Source organism: Drosophila virilis, chromosome 3, assembly GCF_030788295.1.
Source record: "Drosophila virilis strain 15010-1051.87 chromosome 3, Dvir_AGI_RSII-ME, whole genome shotgun sequence".
Classification (NCBI taxonomy): domain Eukaryota; kingdom Metazoa; phylum Arthropoda; class Insecta; order Diptera; family Drosophilidae; genus Drosophila; species Drosophila virilis.
In genome coordinates, this window is record NC_091545.1 from 205,289 (window position 1) to 228,374 (window position 23,086).

A 23,086-nucleotide genomic window follows, 5' to 3' on the forward strand; every position below is an offset into this window, starting at 1 on the left:
TTATCAAATTGAATGTCACTGAAAACGAGCGGCAAACAAGTGCATACCAATAACAATAACAATAACGAAACTAAGTTTAAGCAGTAAACCAAAAAGCTGCAAATAATGCGAGCTGCGAAGCGCTCGTCGTGTAGTCGCGGCTCGTATTGCGGCAACGGGTTGATTAGCAAACCATAATTGCCAATTGGAGACCATCAAAGACGGCTCTGGAGAGAGCGTGATTAGCGTCAACGACAACGTCAAGTGAGATCGAAAAGAGAAGATTTAATGTAAAGTGAGCGCAAGAAGAGAGTTTCGTGGAGAGTGGCAAGCTTTGGAGAGAGTGAGAGTGAGAGATCAGCTTCCAAACAGCAGATTTAGTAGGAAGGGCTGATTCATTACAATTTTGGGTATGTGATGAGTTTAATGATCATTAATGAATGAAACGGAACTAAATTTTCAGACTGCCTGCATATAAATGTAATTCAACTTATCAAAGATGATGCATGTGGCCAAAAGTTCAATAAATAAAGACAAGAAAGACTAAAAGGAAAAATACAAATAAAGAATCACGTTATCTTTGTCTTAAAACGGACAGGCCAGAAATGTTGAAAAGAAAATAATGAATCACATAAAGGCAATAAAAATAATCAGAAAAAAGCAGCCGCGGCAACAGCCGTTGGCATATTTGCAGCTTGTAAAGATACAGATAAAAACGCGACAAGCAGAGTGCAGGAGATATGAAGTCGGGTACGAACAGTTTGCCAGAGCGTCTTCTATTTAGAACTATTATATATAGGCAACAACTACTGGCTACTGTCATTGCGATTCTCCGTCTCGGGGAGGCATGAACATGAACAAGTACAGCCGAGCTGAAAAAAACCAACAACATAATCGCAACAGCAAGCAAACAATACGTATAGCATAATAAACTACACTGAAGACTGGAATCAGAGCATGGGGGATATTTGTAGGAAAAATAAAGCTGCAAGTATATCAAGTTCACAAAACAATTTACAATGGCCAGAGGAAGGCAAAGGCAAAGACAAAGGCAAGTCGAGGGGAGGCGAGGCCAACTCAAGTTTGTTGGGGCTAAGCTTGGGGGAGGGTGTAACTGCGCGGTAGATGAGCACGTTCAAGATCAAGCCACAGATCAAATGCATCCACACTTGGACCCAGCAGCAACAGCAGCAGCATCAACAACAACAACTAAAAGACGATAGGGAAGCAGCTACAACAAAAGCGAAAATTGGACTGCAAGCAACAGCCCAGACCAACCCAGCCCAGCCCAACCTATCCGACTTGTTTTCCATCCTTTTTCATTTGATAATTGTTGTTGTGTCGTTTGCAGCCTCAGCCTCTGCCTTAGTCGCTGCTGCCCACAAAGTAGTTTAGAAGAGAAGAAAATTATGGGCAGAAGTAAGTTGGCAGACACCTGCTGCAAAGGGTACCTCCATATATACAACCACAACCTCTTGCTCTCTAAGTTGATACACGAGTTGTTTGCTGGCCACGTTCTGATCAATTGCGCCAGGTTATTTAGTTTCTGTTTCGATTCAATTTTAGATATCGCGTTAAGTGACCTTACCGCTTGTATAGAACCCAATGTCACTGGAACCTCAATAGTTTTAGAATTTAGATCGCCAAAAAGCGCATGCAATTTGACAGACTACAGTAAAATTAAAAAAAATATTTAAATATAATTAATATAAATATAAAGATATCAGTTACATTAAGTAACATAGCAATAAATATAAATTAATAGTATCAAAAAGACAACAAGCACGTTTCAAATTGTGGCACATACAATATAACACATTAGATTATTAAGAAACAAGTAAGAGGTTCTAGTCGGGAGCTCCCGACTAGGGAATACCCTGAACCCACTTATTCCAACATCAAATAAATTTAAAAAAAATTTTAAAAATTGGCAGGATTCGAACTGGCTATTGACCGCACCACTTGCTATGCCTCTACTCAGCAGCCACACCAATTATTAAGTCCTGGTTAAGTCCTTAGATAAAAAAGGACCTAAAATAGCATTACAGAAAAAAGTCGCAATGCATGCTATTAGAATGCGAAGCAGACGCGCATGAATGTGTGTACATGTATACAGAAATTCTTAAAGCTGCTGCCCCATCCAATTGAGCTGTTGAATATAACTTTGGTTTATATTTAACCGATCTTTATGAACATTTCTACAGTATATCTAATTGTACCATAGAATATTTGTGTATTCTGAAAATTTCAATTGCATTTAAATTGTGGCTTAAATTGGTTGACAATAAAAGTTGTGTTATTAATTTGATTTATAGCTCTGAGGTGGTAGTATGAAATGAAACATACTTGACATATATAAGTATAATATTCTAGAAGCAACATATCATGTTTGATCACTAGGAGCACCTACATCTAAAATTTCAAGTCTCTAGCTCTTATAGGTTCTGGGGATCCTTGCGTTCATACATACGGACAGACGAACATGGTTAGATCGACTCGGCTATTGGTTGTGATCAAGAATATATATACTTTATGGGGTCGGAGATGCTTCCTTCTGCCTGTTACAAACATTTGGATTTTGCACAAATACAATATACCTTCATACCCATTTTTAATGGGTTCAGGGTATAAAAAGAAAGAGATAATAGATAAAACAAAATATATGCATACTTCTAGGCACTTTTGGCAGCGCCACCTAGCGTTAGGTAGTCAGTTGCTTGTATAATATAGATGTATATTCAAATATCTATATAAAGACCATTTTCTTCGAAACTTTTCGACGTGTGCTTAGTTCAAATTTAACTTTCAGTTATGCTATTATAGCTTAGCTTTCCTTTTATGGATTTTGGTATATTTTATCTATATGTGGGATGAGGTTGTTTGCTCTGCTCGCACTTTTCGACTAGCTTGTATTTAATGCTCGGTTAGCAACTTGATGCAACGTTAACGTTGATGCAGCAACATTAACTGCACTTTCACGCAAGTTTGAATGGAATTGAAATCGCATTCGAGATGATAAGCGGAAAAAACTGTCAAATCTATAATATAATTAAAGTGTACACTTACATTGACAAAGTTTTCGCGTCGAATAACATCGACCTCATCCCGCTTGTTGACGCGTCTTTTCCAGTCATCCTCGCCGCTCTTCTGCAGCGCTGCCAAGCGCTCGGCAATGGAGCCAGTCTTGACAATATTGCGCTGATCGGGACCCATATTCTGGCGATAACGAATGATTGGAATGAGTATATAAATGTGCAGTGTGTCGGGTACATACTCACATCTATAGCTGGGTCTTCTGTGGAGTCTTTGTTGAGTAGTGTGTCTTCTTGGTTATCTGGTTGCGATTGGGTTGATTCCTCGGTTGATGTGCTCGGCTTATCGGAATCTACATGACGCAACTTGACAAAGCCACGGGCGCCAGCTGAAGGCAGGTGGGGGCCTGTGCCACTAGGTGCTGCTGCTATGCCCGAGTAACTTTTGCTTTTTGCAATGAGATTGCTGCAAAGACAACTACAAAGACAAACTGTTAAAGTGTGCATAATGTGTGGAGCTCTTACTACTACTAGCAAACACTTTCATCCACAAATACAACTAACTGAGAATTTCATCTAAGTCTTCTGTCAATGGGGACTTCCTTTCTCCACCCGGCATAATTATTTTCATTAATTAATAGCAAAATCGTGACGCAGCGTTTTCCGTACCGATAATGGGCACTGCAATGCACCCAGAAACCCAGAGCTGATATGTCTTATTTTTAAAATTGTCCATAAAACTCTTACAGACAGGAAGCGATCGCCGCTAGATATTACCGATCACATTCTCCTTTTAGAGTATGGTGAATAATTTATAAATAGCAGGAAGCCATTTTAATAGAATACGTCAATTTGGTTTGGGTAAGTTGTTATATTCAATATTTATATAATATAAATGGAATATTTGAAAATTAATGTCATAAAAAGCTTGCAACATAATGCTTTTCAGGATTGAGCCGATTGTACAAAGAGCTCGACTCGGCCAGAGTATACTTCGAGCATAGAATTCTTAAACTGAGATTGATTCACTTCTATTTTGGCTAGTTGTTTCGAATGGTCATTTACTATTCAGAATATTTCAACCATTAGTCACCTGACAAACAAATAGCCGAGTTTTGCGTAGATTATAATGTCGAGTTTTGAGCACAATTGCAGCCAGTGACTTGTTCTTTGATCTTTGACTACGTGTGAGAGTCACTGATAACCACTTAACTGCACCAGGTGCGAGCTGTGCGCAGATCCGCAGATACACGAGAGAGAGTGTGAACTTAACGTGGCAAATGCCTTCGGACGAATGAGCGTTGCATGCAACACCTAGCTGGTTTCTGATGCCGATTTTGCCGCAGGTAAACATAGAAAAACAAAACGTGGACAGTTAAATTGCATATTAATTTGAAAAATTGACAGGCACTCAAACTGGCGAAGCAGGTCAAAAGGTGTTTACACTCGGCTCTGTAAGTTTGCCAGGTGCAAATATAGGCCAGCTACCTGTAGCCAACAGCATGTCATATTGTTACACATGGCACCCATGCTAAGCACACACACACCCCTCCTCCTCCTGGCAAGCAGTTGCGGTTGTACGCCACAATAAAAACCGTAGCCGTAACTCCGAGCGCCGACATAGCGTTTCGGGCTGTAGTTTTTAAATACATTTGAATGGATCGCAGTCGAACATCCAAAATGACGAAAGTGGCGCTCAGCAAAGCGTCTCAAATTCAATTTACTATTCATTAAGTTTTTATGCAGAGCTTTGAAAATAATTTTGAAGCAAATCGGAAAAAATATTAAAAAATCACCAAAAATATCTTTGAAATGCACTTTTTACCGAGGATTCTGCGAAAAATGTAAAACAGGTCTCAAATGATTTTTCTTAAGGATCCTTCGAAATGAATTTAAGTGCGAAACGCCACCCACCAAATCTTTGACATCCATTTCCACCAAGAAGGGATAGGTTAGAAAACAAAAGTATTGAAATCATATATCGAAGGTCTTTTTTTAGAGTGTAAATCAAAGTAAAAGCGTAATGTTTAAATTGCATGCAGACAGGGCACAAGGGAACGGCCTTATTCATGGATAGATGATAGGCAACCAATCAATGGAGTCATATGTCAGAGTTCGCAGCACACGAAGGTCTTTACGGGCTCCTGTTTTAGCTAAACGACCTTCCTTTGTTGATACACTTAATGCACAAATTGATATTAAAACAATTTGATGTTCAATTAGTTTGAGTGGTGAGCCAAGGTGTGGCCCGCTTAGCCCGTCATATAACCCAGCCAGAGAAAAAGCCCCCAAACTCGTTTAAATCCCCTTTCCGATAAGCTGTGGAAAAACTGTGAAAACTGACAGCAACAGCTGTTGCATCATTTGTTCGCATTTACCTAGTGATCTACACGTGAAACCAGCGAGTCTCTGACTCTGGCTCTATCATTTTGTAATTGAAAAAGGCGCACTTCTCGTTCGTTGGTAAAGTTTTTGTACAACACGCGATCAAATTGCACCGCTGACTTGGAATGATATGAGATAGTGAATTGTTTTATAAACTGTTTATCTCGGCATAAATAATTAGATGCGATAAACTGATCGTCGAGTGGCTTTCAAGCTTTATGAGCATTGGGCACGACATCGCAGCAAATGAAATGGAGGCAAACCTCCCACAAGAGCAGGTATTCAAGACTTTATATGCAGACCGATATCGAACTTTAAAAGAGCACTTTTCAAATGCCTTAATGCGAACTATAAAATGTGCTACCGTGATCAGCTAAGCTCGTTCGCCTTTAATTATAATATGTTAATATTGGATACAGCAGCAACAAAACCGCAAGCGGACCCATCACATTGCATTTCAGGTTAACTGTCAGGTGCCGAATATCAGCGACAATAATGATAAAATCAACGATCGTAACAAAAACAAGTAAAAGGTTCTAGTCGGGAGCTGCCGACTAGGGGATACCCTGAACCCTCTTCTTCCAACATCAAATGCATATATATATTCTATTTTAGAAGCTATATGTCAAGTTTGGTGACTCTAGCTCTTATTATTTACCAAAATTGCCCAAAAAAAACGATATCGATTTTTATCGATTGCTTGGAAACGGAGTAAGTTATCGATTATCGGAAACAAACTCGATCTGCGCAGGCACTAGCAAAAAAATTTTGCAACGAAAAAAAAAATAGATTACAAAAGATTTCAGCCCAAGGTATTCCCAAGAAAATGGTATGCTCGTAATTATGTAAAATTACAACGTCAACGTGATCTTTGATAAGTCCCCTGTCACCCTTACACTCAGTTTGGTGTTCGCTTTTGTTCGAGTATTTGCGCATTTAACGTTTTATTAACCTGGCCTTCTCTGAGCACTCGGAAAAAACGTAGCTACCAAGCTTTCAGCTATTTGTTTTGTTCACGTTTTGAGTTTTTAACAATTTTGGCACAAATTTTATTAAATTTAATTATTTACGAGTTCGATATAATTATGCTCAGTTCAAGATCTATGTTACCTAATGAATCTCACTAGATTGGAGTCTAACATTTTGGACTTCATTACGAAATGATAGAAGTATCCTTTAATCTATTCACATTTACGTTATTCTCTTTGGGAATACCCGCCTAATTATTTTCTGTATTAATAACATGTTGTAAACATATTCATATATATATATATAGTAGCGCGTATAGCCCGGTCTTACCCGTGGCACGTATTAAATAAATGTTCTCAAAAAGCTTTGAAAATGATTTTGAAACTGATCGAACTTTCATATAAATGTTTTCCGCCAATTTACCACTGTTGCAGGGGGAATTTCCCGAAACCCCGTCTTAACGTGCACCTTCGTCACATGAGGTTACTACAGTGTCTCTTACGATTTGGGCTGTAATCACCAATCAGTCAGTAAGTCGGTCAGGACAAACAGTTTTATATATAGAGATGTATATGAGTCAGCAACATTTTGTCACTGGCTTGGCAACTTTGGAACAGTTTATTGGCTGCACTGCGGACAGGCGCAGAGCTGCCAGCACGTGCTGCATTCAAAAGCAGCAACCACCACAGAGGTGGAAAACTCAACCTTGTGCCTCCCAACCCTTTTCAAAAGAAGCCCAGACATGTTTTTCTACCGCTTGCCAGTTGCCGGGGTAACAAGAACCAAACCCAAACATTAGCCGTCAAAACTAACTCCATTTTTTGTTTGTTGTCGATAACATTCAATTTATAGAAGAAGGGAGGGGGGGGTGGGGAATTGGGGAAGGCAAAGGGAGTCTGGGTAATGGGGGTACGAAGATGACGCGCTTTCACCAAATAGATGGCACGAAATGCACTTTTGGCAAACGTGGTAAATTTTAAACAAGCAACACCCAAACCTAGCACGAAGGAAGAAATTTCTTTCCAGTGCAGTTCTTAGTTTAAGTGCATATTTGTGGTTCCTCTTTCCAGTGCAGTTCTTAATTTAAATGCATATTTGTGGTTCCTCGATTTGGTCTGTTTGGGTTAGGTTCGGTTGTTTCTGCAGACAAACCTGACGTGCTATTCCAGTGAGTGTAGCTCCCAGCCAATGATAGTAAGCCGCCGCCTGATTCTGCCCTTATAAGAAGTCATAATCTTGTGAGTTGGTTTCATGGGAAAATCGTGAGTCAACGAATTTAATACGTTGATGGGGTTTGTTTTAAGGACGTTCCCGTTTACCGTTTGGTTGTCTGAAACTACACGACTTGTAGACACTTTGATAACTTGTTTGACACGGCCTACGCAGCCAACATATTAAGTGCGCTCGGGTCTTGTCTTTGCAGTGACTTCATTGGTCGCCAACTAACTAAACAAGTACTCTAGTGTCTGCCCCTAACTCGCTCTGCACAGTCCACACTCCAATTTCCAGCTCAAATGAACTCTGCGTCAAGTTCAACACGGCAACAACAGCAACAACCGCAACGACAACAACTTCAAAAACTAAAACAACGTTTGTCGTCGCAGTTGCAGCTACAGTCCATTCAACTGCAGGTCCAGCCACATCTGTTTTTCGATGTTTTCCGCTGCCGGGTTGACAAAACCTTTATTTCATATTTTGTGGGCTAGTGTACTCTGAGTTTTGTAGTACCCCACATAAATGTCAACGCGTATTTACTTGACCCTGGCTAAAATAGAAAAAGCTTTTGTATATTAAAAACCAATTTTTCTTTTAACGTATTAACTTAACGTATTAACTCAATTATTCCACGTGTTTTATATTTTGAATTCATTTATTGTAGCTTCATTTATAAACAATAAGTTGTAGCTTTATTTATTTACCCCGTCGCGTCTATTTGTAATCGCTGTGCGTAATGTGAACAGCTCGAACTGATCGGCATTTTAATCACATTCTAAATGCTCGAGAGCACACTATTAATAACATACACTCGGAGAAAAAGACAAGAAAAGTAGGTTCAAATATTGATAAAATAAAATTCATAACTTAGGTAAAAACGTTATTAGATTACTTCTGATTATAATACAGGTTAAAAATGTTAGTTTCTTCCTGAATATATACTAAGCCTTACTATCACGTAACTTCTACATTGAAAAACTCAGGTAAACGTCGGACTTATCTGATGTCAATTAAACCGCTCGAAACTGACTGCACAATGTGGAGAACAACGGTTCAAAACCAGTTCCAAGTAAGCGAATATGAGTCTAAAATCGTAGCACACTCCGCTTGGCTGAACCTGGCCAGGGTTAGGGCTAACCCGGTTAGCCCCTAGATAGCACAGTCGAGCCGCGGACGCTGCGCCGAGAACAACTTAAAAGCGAACCTCTTGGCAAATAATAATTCGTAATCTCGGGCAGTTTCACGGTCGCGGATCATCAACATGTGGCTGACCTTGCTGGTTGGCGCTTTGACCCTGCTGCTGGTCTGGGACTTTGTACGCAAGCGGCACAGCTGCGCCACTTTGAAGAGATCGGGCATTACGGGTCCCCTCTCGCTGCCACTTTTGGGCTGCGGGATACAAGCACTGCAGCTGGGTGCAGAGAGTAAGTCTTGGAGTAGAAACCCTCGGGGCAGCTTCACTTTCTCTTGGTCGTGCAGATATCATCGACTATGTTGGCGCTTGCTTTAATAAATATGGCGCGACCTTTCGCCTCTGGATACTAGACGAGTCGCTGATCTACACCAAGGATCTAGGCCACTTTGAGGCCATATTAAGCAGCACCACTCTGCTAGAGAAGGGTCAGCTGTACCAGTTCCTGCGCCCCTTTCTCAACGACGGACTGTTGTTGAGCGTGGGCAGAAAGTGGCACTCCAGGCGCAAAGTCTTTTCAAATGTGTTCCACTTTAAGATATTGGAACATTACGTGGACATTATGGACAGCCAGAGCGCCGTCTTGGTGGAGAAACTACAGCCAGTGGCCGATGGGAAGCATGTTGTGAATATGCTGAAATACGTGTCGCTGGCAGCCCTGGATGTTATTACAGGTTTGTGTATAAGACTATATGACTAGGCCGAGGAAATAATATACATCGTTTGCCTAGAGACCGCAATGGGCGTGCAGGTGAATGCACAAAGTGATCCAGAATTTCCATATATAAAAGCGCTAAAAAGGTAATCTATGCGGCCCTTAGACAACTTCAACTATTCGCTAGTATGCAAAGACAAATCCAATTAATTTTGTGGAGAGTCTAAAGGTCAATAATATAAATGTAGAGCATGTTTACATGGAAACATTTACAAGGTAATAATTTCGCTCGCTTTCAGCGTCGTCAACATCCAGCCAGATCGCATGTTTAAGTTCTCACAACGTTACGAGTGGCTCTTTAGACTCACGGCTCCATTGTTGCATATGAAGCTAGTGCGAGATATTCGCATCATGCATGACTTCACCGACAAGGTCATCCGAGAGCGAAGGGAGGCGGTTGAGCGTGCCAAGGCTGACGGCAGCTACCGACCGTTATGTAAGCCGATAGAGATAATTTCCATCAGCTGAATAACCATCTATTTTATCGCAGGTCTGGGCGATGGCGACATAGGCAGAAGGCCGCAGATGGCACTTCTCGATATTCTGCTCCAGTCTTCTATCCAAGGCAGGCCGCTCACCGATACGGACATACGCGAGGAGGTGGACACCTTCATGTTCGAGGGCGACGACACCACCAGCAGCGGAGTCTCGCATGCGTTCTACTGCCTCGCCAGACACCCCGAGGTGCAGGCGAATCTATACGACGAGCTGCTCCAGGTGCTTGGCAAAAATCGAATGGAGCCAATCAGCCAGGCTCAACTGCAGCAGCTCAAATATTTGGAATGTGTCATCAAGGAGACAATGCGACTCTACCCGCCAGTGCCAGCGATTGGCAGACATACCAGAAAGGATCTCCAGATTGGTGAACAGACCATACCGGCAAACACCAGCATCTATTTGGTGCTATACTTTGCGCATCGCGATCCCAAATACTTTCCCGATCCGTTGAGCTTTAAGCCAGAGCGCTTTCTAGACGATACGTGGGAAGCGGAGGGCAAGCGACAAACCTTCGCCTATTTGCCATTCAGTGCAGGGCCCAAGAACTGTATTGGCCAAAAGTTTGCCATGCTCGAAATGAAAACGTTGATCAGCAAAGTGATTCGACATTACGAGCTGCTACCCGAAGGACCAGAGGTAAGCCCAATGATGAACTTCATATTGCGCTCACCAACAGGCATGAATGTAGCTTTAAAGCCGAGATTGGAATAGGAATGGAAAGTACGATTCCTTAGCTAGATGTATCTTTAAGATTTATATGATATCGGGTTTCGGGTTCCTTTTACAGAGCATTCAAAGATTGTAAGCCTACGTATAAGCCTTCTGCAGGGGAAACTATACAGGGTATCTATTATTAATAAAATATAAACTGCATTCGATTGATTCCTTAGCTAGGTGTATCTCAAAGATTTATATGGGATCGGGGAAGTTTCGTGTTTTTCTTATAGAATATTAAATGATTTAAGCCTACATATAAGGTCAACTATTAAGGGTATCTATTATAAATACAGTATAAACTGCAATCGAGTGCACAGATTACAACTCATCGCAATGCGTAAACCACATGCATTCCATTATCTATATTAGGTGGTATGAGTCACAATACTAACATTGGCCAGATTATAAAATTAGGCGTCACTGGAAAGGCATAGAAAGAATGGGAGAGTGGGGCCAATTATGTGTTTGTGTAGCAAATGAGCGCAGAAGTCATAAATTATAGTTTATCTTTTCAAGATGAGTGCAAACAAGTGATGCATCTATGCAATCTAAAAGGCGCCACTTCTAGGCACTTTGCGGTAAATTATAAATACAATAAACGAAAATAAAAGTGCAATTCTTATTTTCTTGAAATTCAGAAAGTAGATTAAATCTGATTTAGTTTCCACACCATTTATATGCCTCTGTGGAATGACGCTCTGCGAGCATATTAGTAAATAAACAAGCCAACGGATGGAGGTATATTTGTCTAGCATCATTTTAAAATTCGCAAGATGATAAGCTGGAAATCTTATCAGCTGCCTGGCAGCAGACGTCTTGGGTCTTGGCGTATAAAAGCTGACCAAAACAGACGCACTGCGCCAAAGCATCTCACTTGCTTTACCAATCACCAGTCTGGGGACATGTCGCTTGGATCTACACACTTGATGCTATTCCTGGCCCTGATTCTGGCCGCCTCTGCAGAGGGCGTGGTCAGGCCACTACCGCCCTATGTGGGACTGCCGACCCAGGATGGTCTAACCCGTCTGTTCTTTAACTCTCGGGTGACACGTCGCGATCCCAAGACCTCGGTCTCCTGCTTTGCTGGCTACATTGGCGAATCGAATCTTATTGCGGAGCAGTACAGTGGAGCCTACAGCGAATGTCTACAGCAGGCGCACAATTCACGGCGCGGCATTGACAAAGACTTTCTAGCTACGCGCAGGAGAATTGAGCAGTCGGCGGAATCAGTTTGTGGCACGCTACGAGTCTGCAGTAAGATTAACGGCACACTTGACTCCTTCAATTGTCATGCCGCAGCGGTGAGTAGTGTCCCATTCCAATTCACCTTCCTGGTGCTAAATTTCAAGTTAGGGTTCCAACAACACCATTGCCACGTATGGCATCTCAGGAAATGCCTCGGAGTCGGCTACGTTGTTGCAGGAACGCTATCGCCTGATCGATCTGCATCATGAACAATGCAACCACAAGGCGGAGCGCACTTACGTGGAGTCAACGGCCAGCAACTACAACTACCTTCAGGCCTGCCTCGATGGACGCATCAAGCCAAAGCCATTGCCCAGCAGCACCAGCTCCACGTCAACAACTACCACAACCACAACGACCACAACGACAACAGAGGCGCCAACAACAGCCACACCGGAGCCAGTGACAACGGAAAGCCCAGCAAATCTGGAGGATCAGTTTAAGCAGCTTTTAAACTTGTTGAACTAATGTCACAGCGCGTCAAGAATGTTTTAAGCAAGCTGTTTAAATCCTAAAAACTGCTGTGAGTTCTTTATTAAAAATTAAATATTAGACATCAAATAGTCGCCCAACTAACGTAGATTAACTTTGTCACAGCAATAATAACTCTCAGTTTGATACGACCACTCTCAAATATGTAAGGCCCATATACGACTTTTTATACCCTGAACCCGTCGATGTAGATCTCCGTCGATGTAGATGCTTCCTTCTGAATGTTACATACATTTGCACAAATATATTATACCCCCTCTAACCATTTTTAATGGGTTTAGGGTATAAAAAGTCGTATATGGCCTTTACATATTTGAGATGAACACTATATATCAAATATCTTTATTGAGCTATAGCCAAGCGCGAGCAGCACTTGGTGATGGTATAAGATGGTTCAGGGTTTTCCCTAGTCGGGAACTCCCGACTAACTATTGTCTAACTATTGATATTGTACCACAAACAAGATAAAACAAAAACAGAACTCAAAACTAGCTAGGTGCTCTTCGGTCTCAATTGAGCAATAATCATCTGATTAAGTACCGAAATGGAGATTTAACAAATCGTATTAAGAATAATGCTGCTTATAATAGGATCTTCAGAGCACATTTTAATAGCCGCAACTTCAAGGAGTTTCTTAACAGTCTCTGCATGTTATTAAAAAGTGATATGCTATATAAGAGCATCAAGGTAGCAAACCAAACCCACGCCAAGTCACAGTTGGAAGCACGTTTGCCTTTTATTGTGGTAAGTCTTTGCCTTTTATGTTCGATTGCCAAGGCGGCGTCATCTCAAAGTTGTTGATTTCTATTGAGTTTGGTTGTGTAGGGCTCGAGAGACTTGAACACACATTCACCTGTTGCCCCAAAGCAGGTTGCTTGACTTTAATAGCTCGACAAGATCGAATGGAATGCAAAGTTTCAGTTTAGTCTGCACGTGAATGTGAATATGTGTTAATCTTGGTATCCGACAATTGCGACAAATTCTTCTATGCGTTTCATTGGAAATACCGGACGGCAATAGCAATCGAGTAAGCCTCGGTGAAGCAGGTTCTTGGACCTGGCTATATTCAGTTAATAGGAACAAGTAAAGGAAACTAAAAACCAGTTGGTGTAAGGTGTTTTAGACGTGACTGCAATAAAATATATGTTAAAATTATTAGGCCTTGGCTGCACTGAATATCGTACAGGTGATAATTAATAGAAAGCCAAGTGCCACATGAACTGGAATCAAGGAAATACAATAATTCACATCTTATAGAGCGAGGGAAGCCCAAACATGTTGTACTCAGAATTAAGTATTAATTTGAGGTTTTTATTTCAATAATTTGTTAAATTTTTTTATACGCTGAACCCATTCAAAATGGGTTTAAGGGTATATTGTCATTGTGCAGAATCCAAATGTATGTAACAGGCAGAAGGAAGCACATCCGACCCAATAAAGTATATATATTCTTGATCCAATAGCCGAGTCGATCTAGCCATGTCCGTCTGTCTGTCTGTCCGTCTGTCCGTTTGTATGAACGCAAGGATTTCAGAAGCTATGAGAGCTAGAGATTTTAGATGTAGGCGCTCCTCGTGCCTGCGCAGATCGAGTTTGTTTCCGATAATCGATAACTTACTCCGGTTCCAAACAATCGATAAAAATCGATATCGATATCCTGTTTTTTGGGCCATTTTGGTAAATAATAAGAGCTATGATCACCAGACTTGACATATAGCTTCTTGAATAGAATATATATATGCATTTGATGTGGGAAGAAGAGGGTTCAGGATATCCCCTAGTCGGGAGCTCCCGACTAGACCCTCTTACTTTTTTTTCCTTTTAACTGCATTTCTGAACAGAACTCCAACAAGTAAAAAGACTTACTCATCAGCATGAAAGCGAAATGAGTTTTTTATTGATATTAATATTTGAGATCTGCTTATTTTAAACAAGCTTTAGGCAATGTCTAAAACCAAGTTCGCACACTTTTCCCATTTTTCTTTACGCTAAAGTAATCAAACGTCTCATCTGTCAGCTGTCGATGATGAAACATAAGTCGGCATTTTGACAGCCCACCTGGGGTATTGCACGGTTTATGCGCTCCATTATTGTGCTTGGATTTTAAGTAAACGAGTTTTTATTCAGCTTTAAGTTGAAATGCAAGAAATTGACCAAAAATAAAAATATTCTAAGCAAAATAAATACGTGCCGCAAATCAATTAACTGCTTTCCATAAATAGGCGTTTGTGTGTGTTTTTGGTCAACTGGCCAACTGCAGGTGCAGCTAGTTGTCCCCAAACCAGAAAACAAAATACAAAATAAATTGTAAAAAAGCTGTACGCAAAACTAGTTTTGCTGGAACAACAACAACAACAACAACAAGCTGCACCGAAAAGGAAATCGTCGGCGTTGCTCCCTTTTATGGCATTTGCCCTCCTCTGCCCCTAGCTGCGTGTTGCCCATGTGCCCCGTGCTATCTGTTTCAGGTGTGTGCGTGTGTGTGTGTGAGTGTGTGAGTGTGTGTGTGAGTGTGTGTGTGTGAGTGTGTGAGTGTGTGTGTGAGTGTGTGTGTGTGTGTCTGTCACATGTCTATGTATTCAGGTCATTCGCATTTTCACATTTTAAGGCGTGTATGTTTGCATGTTTTCTTTTTGGTAATGCGCCTCACTTGTGGCTGCAACTTTTACTTGCCCCGCCTCCAGGATAGCCCGTTGCGCTGGCCGTTGCCTGCTTTTAATTGTGTTTTACTTGTAACTTAATTGCGCCAAAGTCACCAATAATCGATCAGCCATATGCGCTGTTATACTCTCAGCTGACAGTTTGCGTTTCCTGCGTGATGAAGTCCCTACTAAACACCGTCGTTTGAATACATTTTTAAATATTTCTAGAGATGAGGGACACAATTAAATCGTTCCGTTAACAATGCTAAATACAACAGGTAAGAGGTTCTAGTCGGAAGCTCCCGACTAGGGGATACCCTAAACCATCTTCTTCCAACATCAAATGCATATATATATTATATTTTAGAACTATATGTTAAGTTTGGTGACTCTAGCTCTTATTATTTACCAAAATTGCCCATAAAACAGGATATCGATTGCTTGGAAACAGAGTAAGTTATCGATTATCGGAAACAAGCTCGATCTGCAAAGGCACTAGGAGCACCTACATCTAAAATTTCAAGTCTATAGCTCTTATAGGTTCTGAGTTCCTTGCGTTTATACATACGGACGGACGGACAGACAGACAGACGAACATGGCTAGATCGACTCGGCTACTGATGCTGATCAAGAATATATACACTTTATGGGGTCGGAGATGCTTCCTTCTGCCTGTTACATACATTTGGATTTTGCACAAATACAATATACCCTTATAGCCATTTTTAATGAGTTCAGGGTATAAAATAGTCAAATAATTTCAATAAGCATAGATTAGAAACAGAATCAATATTCTAGCTGTTGGTAGCTGGACTCGGGTAAGCGAAAACCTAAACCTATAAAGATTATTTAATTCATTGATTTCAAATTAACTTAGTTTACGACAGAAAGATGCTTCTAATCATAGGACAGCACGACTGATGGAGACTCGTGCCCCGCTCGCGGATCAAATCAGCTTAATTGATATGTATATATATATGATATATATATATATATATATATATATGTATATTCATTTCTATATATAAAACTGTTTGTCCTGACTGACTGACTGACATTGGTGATCAACGCACAGCCTAAATCGTAAGAGCTATGAAGCTGAAATTTACACTGTAGTTACCTTATGTGATGAAGGTGCACGTTAAGACGGGGATTCGGGAAATTTCACCCGCAAGTATGGAAAAATCGCGAAAAACGTTTGTATGCAACTTTTTTGTTTACCATCCAATTGGCCTCAAACTCAATTTTAAATTTCTTTGTTCAAACTCATTTTTTGAGGGGGGTTTCACACTTTTCCAAAAATGTATTCCTCCTTGGTGGAAATGGGGGTGAAAGATTTGGTGGGTGACGTTTAGCGCTCAAATTCAAAGCTCTATATGAAAAATCATTTGAGACGTGTTTCATATTTTTTGCAAAATCTAAGCTCCTTCGGTGGAAAGTACGTTTTAAAGTAATTTTTTGCGAATTAAAAGCTGTGTTCGATTTGTATCAAACTTATTTTCAAAGCTCTATATAAGAATATAATGAATACGTATTTCAGCGATTTGGAAAATTCCACTCGAAACAGTGGTAAAATGACGGAAAGCGTTTGTATGACAGTAGTTTGTTTACTGTCCCGCTCAGTTTCAAAATCATTTCCAATGCTATTCGAGAACATTGATTTTATAACATAAGTACCACGGGCAAGGCCGGACAATACGCGCTAGTATATATGTGTATATATATATATATATATATATATATATATACATATATATATATACATAGGACAGCACGACTGATGGAGACTCGTGCACCGCTCAGCTCAATTGATATATATATATATGTATATATATGTATGTATGTATATATATATTTAGCAGAAAGTAGCAAGGAAGCTGGCTCCCAAGTGTTTGGAGTGCCAGACAGCACAATGGAAACCCAACAGCACACAGCACAGATGCAGAAGATCCAATGAACCAGAGATTTGAAGAGACTGGGCGACAATGCTGACATAGTAAATGCCCCATGATGATGATAACGACGCGGTCGATACATAGCAGTCGCCAGACAAAGAGTTTGCTAAGGGCTGACAGCAAAGTCTACGCTTTTCTCGCTCCAAGCGATTCGAATAGCTGATTTGCCTCCACACGGCCATCAACAGATTTAAGAGCAGTTTTCAGACAGCGTGCAACGTGCAACGTAGCTGAGGCTTGAGCAATTCAGTTCTTGGCCAAACTCAGACAGGGCAATAATCTTGCACGCAAGGTTCACTGTACCAGGCCACGGATGCTGACTTTTTTTCCTCTCTGTCGATATTTTGACAAGATAGTTCTTTCTCGGAGGAGGGCGATAACTGACTCAATATCGATATTGTATCTATTGCTACACGACAGCGTTACCCAGCTGTTTGCTATTAATTCCCATTAAAAAGTAATTAAATGCACACAGTCGATAATCAGAATGATATTTAAACAAAATTTTCTGCCCAATAATTCGATTGAATTTATAGAGCAAGCCCCGTAATTTAATATTTCTGTTTTAGCAAAACAATAGATCGTTCAAAGAAAATGGAATTACAAACTTGTTTTCTTTTTTTTTTTGCTTTAAATGGGAAAATAAACCTAAACACGAGTTGATTCCAGCATAAGTTGATTTAGCTTTTAGGCATTCTGCACACTTAAATGTATGTTAGACAAAAAAAAAGAATAAAGAATTAGAGAAATTAGCCTGAAAGATAAAAAGACAGAAACCTCTGCTGCCTGTTACAAAATTTGCACAGCACCATAAATACCCTTTTCACACCTTTTTGCACATTTCAGGGTATACTTACTCATAACTGGCAAAACAGCTGCAGCATTCGTAAACATATAACCAGAACAGAATCAGACGCAATACAAAGAGTCAACAAACAAAGAGTCAAGAGTCAGTTCATTAGCTTGTGTAATAGTTTAAAAAGTAAAATAACTTTTAAATGAGATCAGGTTTGTCCTAAAAATTTACTTTGTAGATAAAGCATTGAGAAGAGAATCAACACGAAAAAAAAAAAAAACAAACAAATAAATAAAACATACTTAAAATTCGAGTTCGACTGGAATTGAATAGTTGGGCAAACAACTTCATCCATTTCAATTACACTGCAGCAAGATTTCCCAACAAAAGTATTTATAGCTCTGTCCAGAGAACTTTATGCCCCAATGCTTCTGGTTCTGTTTTGGAGGGGAACGTATAATTTATAGCCTTTTTTCTCCGTTCGCCTGCATCTCCATTTTCCACTTTCTAGCTGTGCCTCGAATGGCTTTCCATTTTTAGAAATGCTGCTCTATCGACAGATCACAGGTCACGTCTGAATGACGCATTAAAAGCGTTGATAATTCATCATCGCATTCGATGGAGATCTGAGGACCTGGCAGAGATCAGTCGGTATATTCAATTATGAGAGCAGCGGGGTCACATATTTATGTGGAGTATTTCGAGTATGTGGAGCCGTAACAAGAAAATACATTGTCTATGCAACGTAACTGTAATGCCCTTTAACATTGTTGATATAAATTCCAATAATTGCGTTTTGACAGATTATTAAGCCCGGTCATATAAGAAGATTCTCTTAAACAGTAGTATAGGTCTCTTATAACTACGAATTTCAAACAGCTATAGATAACATATATAATTTTAAAAGCTGAATGCCCCCGTCTGGGAAATATCTTTAGTTAGTTACATTTGTATAATATATACAATTAAATATACATTTACAGTATACGTCTACCACATCCTACTATGCAGAAAATGTAGTTTCATCTCGCTCACATCAAATGATTAACCCGAAAAATATTTCTCTATTTTCATTGTCGGCGTGCTTCATTAGCGTTGAGGCTCACGTTTACCACACTAACGTGGAAAGGTCGGTTTATAAGGAATGGACGTGTACGGGGTGCATTTGAATAAATGCTGCGCCATATAAATGTTTACACTAAACCCCAATATTTAGAACTATCAGCGAGTGCCATTTGAACTAGAAGTCGCTTTTTTGTCTATTTTTGGACAATCGATCCGCCTTCAATAATGCAATGCATATCAAGCTGATTATAGAAAACTTATCTAACATTATATATACATAAGTAAGTGGCTGGCCCATAAGTCAAAGAAGTCGGCATACCCTAAGTTTTCTATTTATTTGTTGTTTGTGTTTTTTTTTCGCGATAACCACAAATTTTGCAAATTCAATGAAAGCGAAAAGGCATAGTTTTTGCAGTGTTTATTTGACTTTACTATTGTTTCTTTAATTTGCCTGGAGGTTGGCTCAAACAAAATATTACGAAATACAATAAACAAAGTAATAATGATAGGTCTGATAAAAAGGCGGTAAAGCAACATGCGATAATATCAACTGAATTATTTGTTGTATATGAATATGTTGTATTATTCAGATATAATGAGAGCGTGATTGATTGATTGCAGAAATTAATACCTATGCTTAAAACGGGACGACCTTGAGCCAAAATATTAATAACAATAACAAAAAGACTTCATGTAAATGGTGCCGAGATTGATATACCCTTAACAGACAGACGAACGGACATGGCTGTGTCGATCAATCATATACATATTTTAATAATGCATATGGCGTGTCTACTTCTATGGACTGCACAACCACAAATTTAAAATCATTATACCCTTCCAGTACTTGGTGACAGGGTATTTCTGTAACAATGTCGGCCAATGTTAGCAATATATATAAATACACATGGTGTTTAATTTGATAAAAACACAGACGAAATCATATTAACTCAACATACCCTTCCTTAACTATGTTACAGAGTATTTACGGCAATCAAGTCGGGCAACAAATCGGCAGCAGAACTGTAAGCAACAAAAAAATACGCAAAAAGCAATAGACCATAAATGTCCAAGTGCAAATTAACGGCAACAACAACTACGACAAGAAGGCAACAGCCGCATAAAGCATAAAGTAAGTAAAACAATAAGAATATAAAAACAACAAAAATCTGAGCCGTGGCTGCTGCTGCTGCGGGTATTGCTGAATCAGTGAATTTTTCAATGGAAGCGAACAAGGCGATTTACAGTTTTTGGATATTTATTGTTGTTGTATTTTGTTTTTATCATTATTACTGTTGTTGCTGGCTGCTTGTGTAGTTCGGTGCAGCAGGTAACGAAGAAGGGCGCTAAACGAGGGGGGACGAAGCGACAAAAAGTCTGTGCAAAACTGGTCAGCTTCGAATAGTATTTACTCTGTTTTTCTTTCTGTCTCTCTCTTTCAAGTACTAAAAACTACCCATAACGAGAAGACGAGTGCTTCAGTCTGCGCTGTTGTTACAAACCTGTGTTAAGAGTGATGCAGCCCACGAGATTCTCTCACGATTTTGTGCTAGGCAGTCGACGGTTGCCTTGCTGTCATTTTTACTTGCGCTTTCAATTGAAGCCAATCATTGGATGCAATTAAATTAAGAACTGATCACAAAAGCGAATAGCGAAAATGCAGCCGAAAATGACGCTTGCAGCTGGTTTTTGTTGGTGCAGTTTTTAGTTGTGCAGTTGGATGCACCTTACAAAAGAAACAGTTATACACACACACAAGAGTAATAACGTTTGCAAACAATATTAAATTTGCATAATTCAATTGCAATTTGCGACCGGCACAAAACGCGCGCGAACCGAAAACAAAAACGAAAACAAGAGCGTCGTCCACAACGCGTCCACTCTCGCCGAATGTACAAAACAAACTAGTCTGCTAATGCAATGTTAACATTCTGTAAATCCTCTGTTATAAATTTACTCAAGCATGAATATCATATTCGCCCGGCAAACTCCATGCTTACCGCGGCGAAGTAGTGTATGTGTGTACATACACACATTTCGTGCGTGAAGCAAAGCAACAGCTGTTAAAAGTGCAGATGTTTAACTCTCCATTACAAGTGACATTTAAAAATATGTTTTGCAAACAGTGAATGTTTTTTTTTCTTCATATTCTCACTTAAGAAAAATCAATTATTTCCAGTAAAAATTAATAGTTTAGTTTAAATATTTATTTTAAGACTGCCTTCCTCAGTCGAGCTTAAACTGGGCACAATGCTTTTGAAACTGCAACAGGTCTTGAGCTGCTACATTTGCTGACAATAATGAGGAGCAATTCTGTTAAGCGTAGACACAAACATTCACGGTTAACCTAACCTAACCGACCGGGTGTTGCCACCTCGCTTTTTCCGTTTTTACATTTGGCAGATCAGCCGCTTCACAAGCCGTCAAATTTGATTTTAAGCTTAATCGAACATGCAGGCATTTATTTATTAGTATTACAACATGATAAGTGGAAAACAAACTACAGTTAAATGGGATTTTGTCAACTTTATTATTAATAGATATTATTTGTATTCATGTTAGTGTCACGCAAAAATATGTGGCAAAGTTGTGTTTTTATTTAAAACAAACTGTCTATAAAATAAATAATTTTTTTTTTCAGTATGTATTTGTAAATTATTTAGAAAGCAATGCAAACTGAACTTATGATAAACATTTCCATTTATGCATTTATACAAAGTATATACTATCGCATTTGTTTTTGTTGCACAAAATTTGGTAGCTGTTGTTTTAGTTGTTGTAGTTGTAGTTGTTGTTGTTGTTCTTGTTGTTGTGGGAAATGCACCTGCAGTTGAAGTTGTTGTTGTTGTTTTCGTTGCTGTGACTGATGAGGCGCCTGAACGGGACGCCAAGAATAGCATCTGGCAACTGGTTTCACTTTGACAAGGAAACTTTTGCTGGTTTTTTATTTCGGGAAATTTGATATGAATTATTGTTGACTCAATAAAGAAAACTTTTGTTTAACACAAACATAAAATGTGTATTGATATATGAAACATAAACCAAATTAACAGAATCCTAATGTGCATTTAGCCAGAATGAATACAGGGTATGCCAACATCAAGCAACTCATTTCATGTGGTTTTTCTAATTGCAAATGTTGCTTAGGTGTAAAAAGTTTTGTTGTTTATGAATTACACAATTGTAGAACCAGTCTTGAGAAGCACACACACACATTAATGCAATGCCTATCTGGCTGTGTTTATGCGTGCGTGTGTGTGTGTATGTATTTACAGCTCAGGCACCAACTCGTGAAACTGTTAGTTTACAGCGACGTGTGTTGAATATGAAACATAAACCGAATTTAACAGAATCCCGCTGTAAATTCAGTCAGAACTGAATACAGAGTATGCCAAAATCAATCAGCTCGTTTCTTGTATAATTGCAAATATAAAAGTTTTGTATTTTTTAAATTGCACATTCGTGGAACCAGTCTTGAGGAGCACACACACACATTGATGCACTGTCTGTCTGCTGCTGTGTGTGAGAGAGTGTGTGTGTGTGTGTGTGTATTTGCAGCTCACCCGTGAAACTGTTAGTTAACATCGGTTAGTAGCTAGTGGTTAGAACATTAACAGCGTACAGCACAGAAGGAAGCAGTTGACGAGGGACACGAGCTGGGACGTAGACTCACCCATCTGGCTGCTGTTGCTCTTGCTGCTGCTGCTGGCGTCGGCGTCGGGCAACGGCGCTGTTCTTAATGATGGCCTCGATCTCTCGGCCGCCGGAGCTTTCGCCTTCGGAGGCGGAGGCACAGTTATTGTGGCCGGCAGCCGCATCGGCTGCGGCGGCGATATGCGGCGAACCTATCGAGGAGAGGTTACGCACCAAACTGACAGTATCATCGTGCTGCGCAGCATTCTCCTTGGGCACATTACGCAATATCTGGGCCAGGTTGCGCTGCGGATTCGTTGAGCTATTGTCGGTTTCGTCTGGGCCGGCGGCTCGCGTCGGATTTGCTGTGGTCGCCGACTTGCGCAGATTGGAGACAGTTGCATGGGTGGAGCGCTGCAGGCGACTCTTGAGCTCCGCATTGAGATCGATGGGCATGAGACCGCGACCCATGCCGCCTAAGGGCTTACCACTCTTTATTATGCCCCTAAGACACTCGGCGGGCTTACCTATATTACAAGGGAAAAGTTTTATAGAG

The 23,086-nt window shown here is 40.1% G+C and overlaps 3 protein-coding genes across 13 annotated transcripts in view; 2 read left to right on the plus strand and 1 right to left on the minus strand.

Annotated features, from left to right (window-relative positions):
- The window catches only part of Svil (Supervillin), a 125,829-nt gene that overhangs the window by 15,876 nt on the left and 86,867 nt on the right, over window positions 1-23,086 (minus strand). For 8 of the 11 annotated variants that reach the window (XM_032435595.2, XM_032435594.2, XM_070208506.1 and 5 more), the window contains 3 exons: window positions 22,571-23,057; window positions 3,258-3,489; window positions 3,046-3,195 (listed from right to left, as the gene is read on the minus strand). In XM_032435595.2, coding sequence (XP_032291486.1) covers window positions 3,046-3,195; window positions 3,258-3,489; window positions 22,571-23,057 — 869 coding nt within the window. Of the gene's footprint in view, window positions 1-3,045; window positions 3,196-3,253; window positions 3,490-4,104; window positions 4,293-21,508; window positions 21,834-22,570; window positions 23,058-23,086 lie in introns of those variants that run through there. The other 3 variants (XR_004303844.2, XM_032435603.2, XM_070208507.1) reach the window with 3 other exon arrangements.
- Window positions 8,725-10,874, plus strand: Cyp4d20 (Cytochrome P450 4d20). The gene is made up of 5 exons (XM_002060260.4): window positions 8,725-9,004; window positions 9,060-9,446; window positions 9,504-9,573; window positions 9,727-9,923; window positions 9,978-10,874. The coding sequence occupies exons 1-5, from the start codon at window positions 8,842-8,844 to the stop codon at window positions 10,694-10,696; spliced, it is 1,536 nt and encodes a 511-aa protein (XP_002060296.1). The 5' UTR covers window positions 8,725-8,841; the 3' UTR covers window positions 10,697-10,874.
- Window positions 11,461-12,930, plus strand: LOC6636813 (uncharacterized). Its single transcript, XM_002060259.4, has 2 exons — window positions 11,461-12,003; window positions 12,056-12,930. The coding sequence occupies exons 1-2, from the start codon at window positions 11,476-11,478 to the stop codon at window positions 12,413-12,415; spliced, it is 888 nt and encodes a 295-aa protein (XP_002060295.4). The 5' UTR covers window positions 11,461-11,475; the 3' UTR covers window positions 12,416-12,930.

What these genes read in the sequence shown, in the direction of transcription:
- Cyp4d20 (XM_002060260.4), top strand. Translation starts at nt 8,842, where the DNA reads ATGTGGCTGACCTTGCTGGTTGGCGCTTTGACCCTGCTGCTGGTCTGG. An exon ending in ACTGCAGCTGGGTGCAGAGA is followed by an intron (nt 9,005 to 9,059) that starts GTAAGTCTTGGA and finishes TTGGTCGTGCAG; the next exon opens with ATATCATCGACTATGTTGGC. An exon ending in TATATAAAAGCGCTAAAAAG is followed by an intron (nt 9,574 to 9,726) that starts GTAATCTATGCG and finishes GCTCGCTTTCAG; the next exon opens with CGTCGTCAACATCCAGCCAG.
- LOC6636813 (XM_002060259.4), top strand. Translation starts at nt 11,476, where the DNA reads ATGATAAGCTGGAAATCTTATCAGCTGCCTGGCAGCAGACGTCTTGGG. An exon ending in TCAATTGTCATGCCGCAGCG is followed by an intron (nt 12,004 to 12,055) that starts GTGAGTAGTGTC and finishes ATTTCAAGTTAG; the next exon opens with GGTTCCAACAACACCATTGC.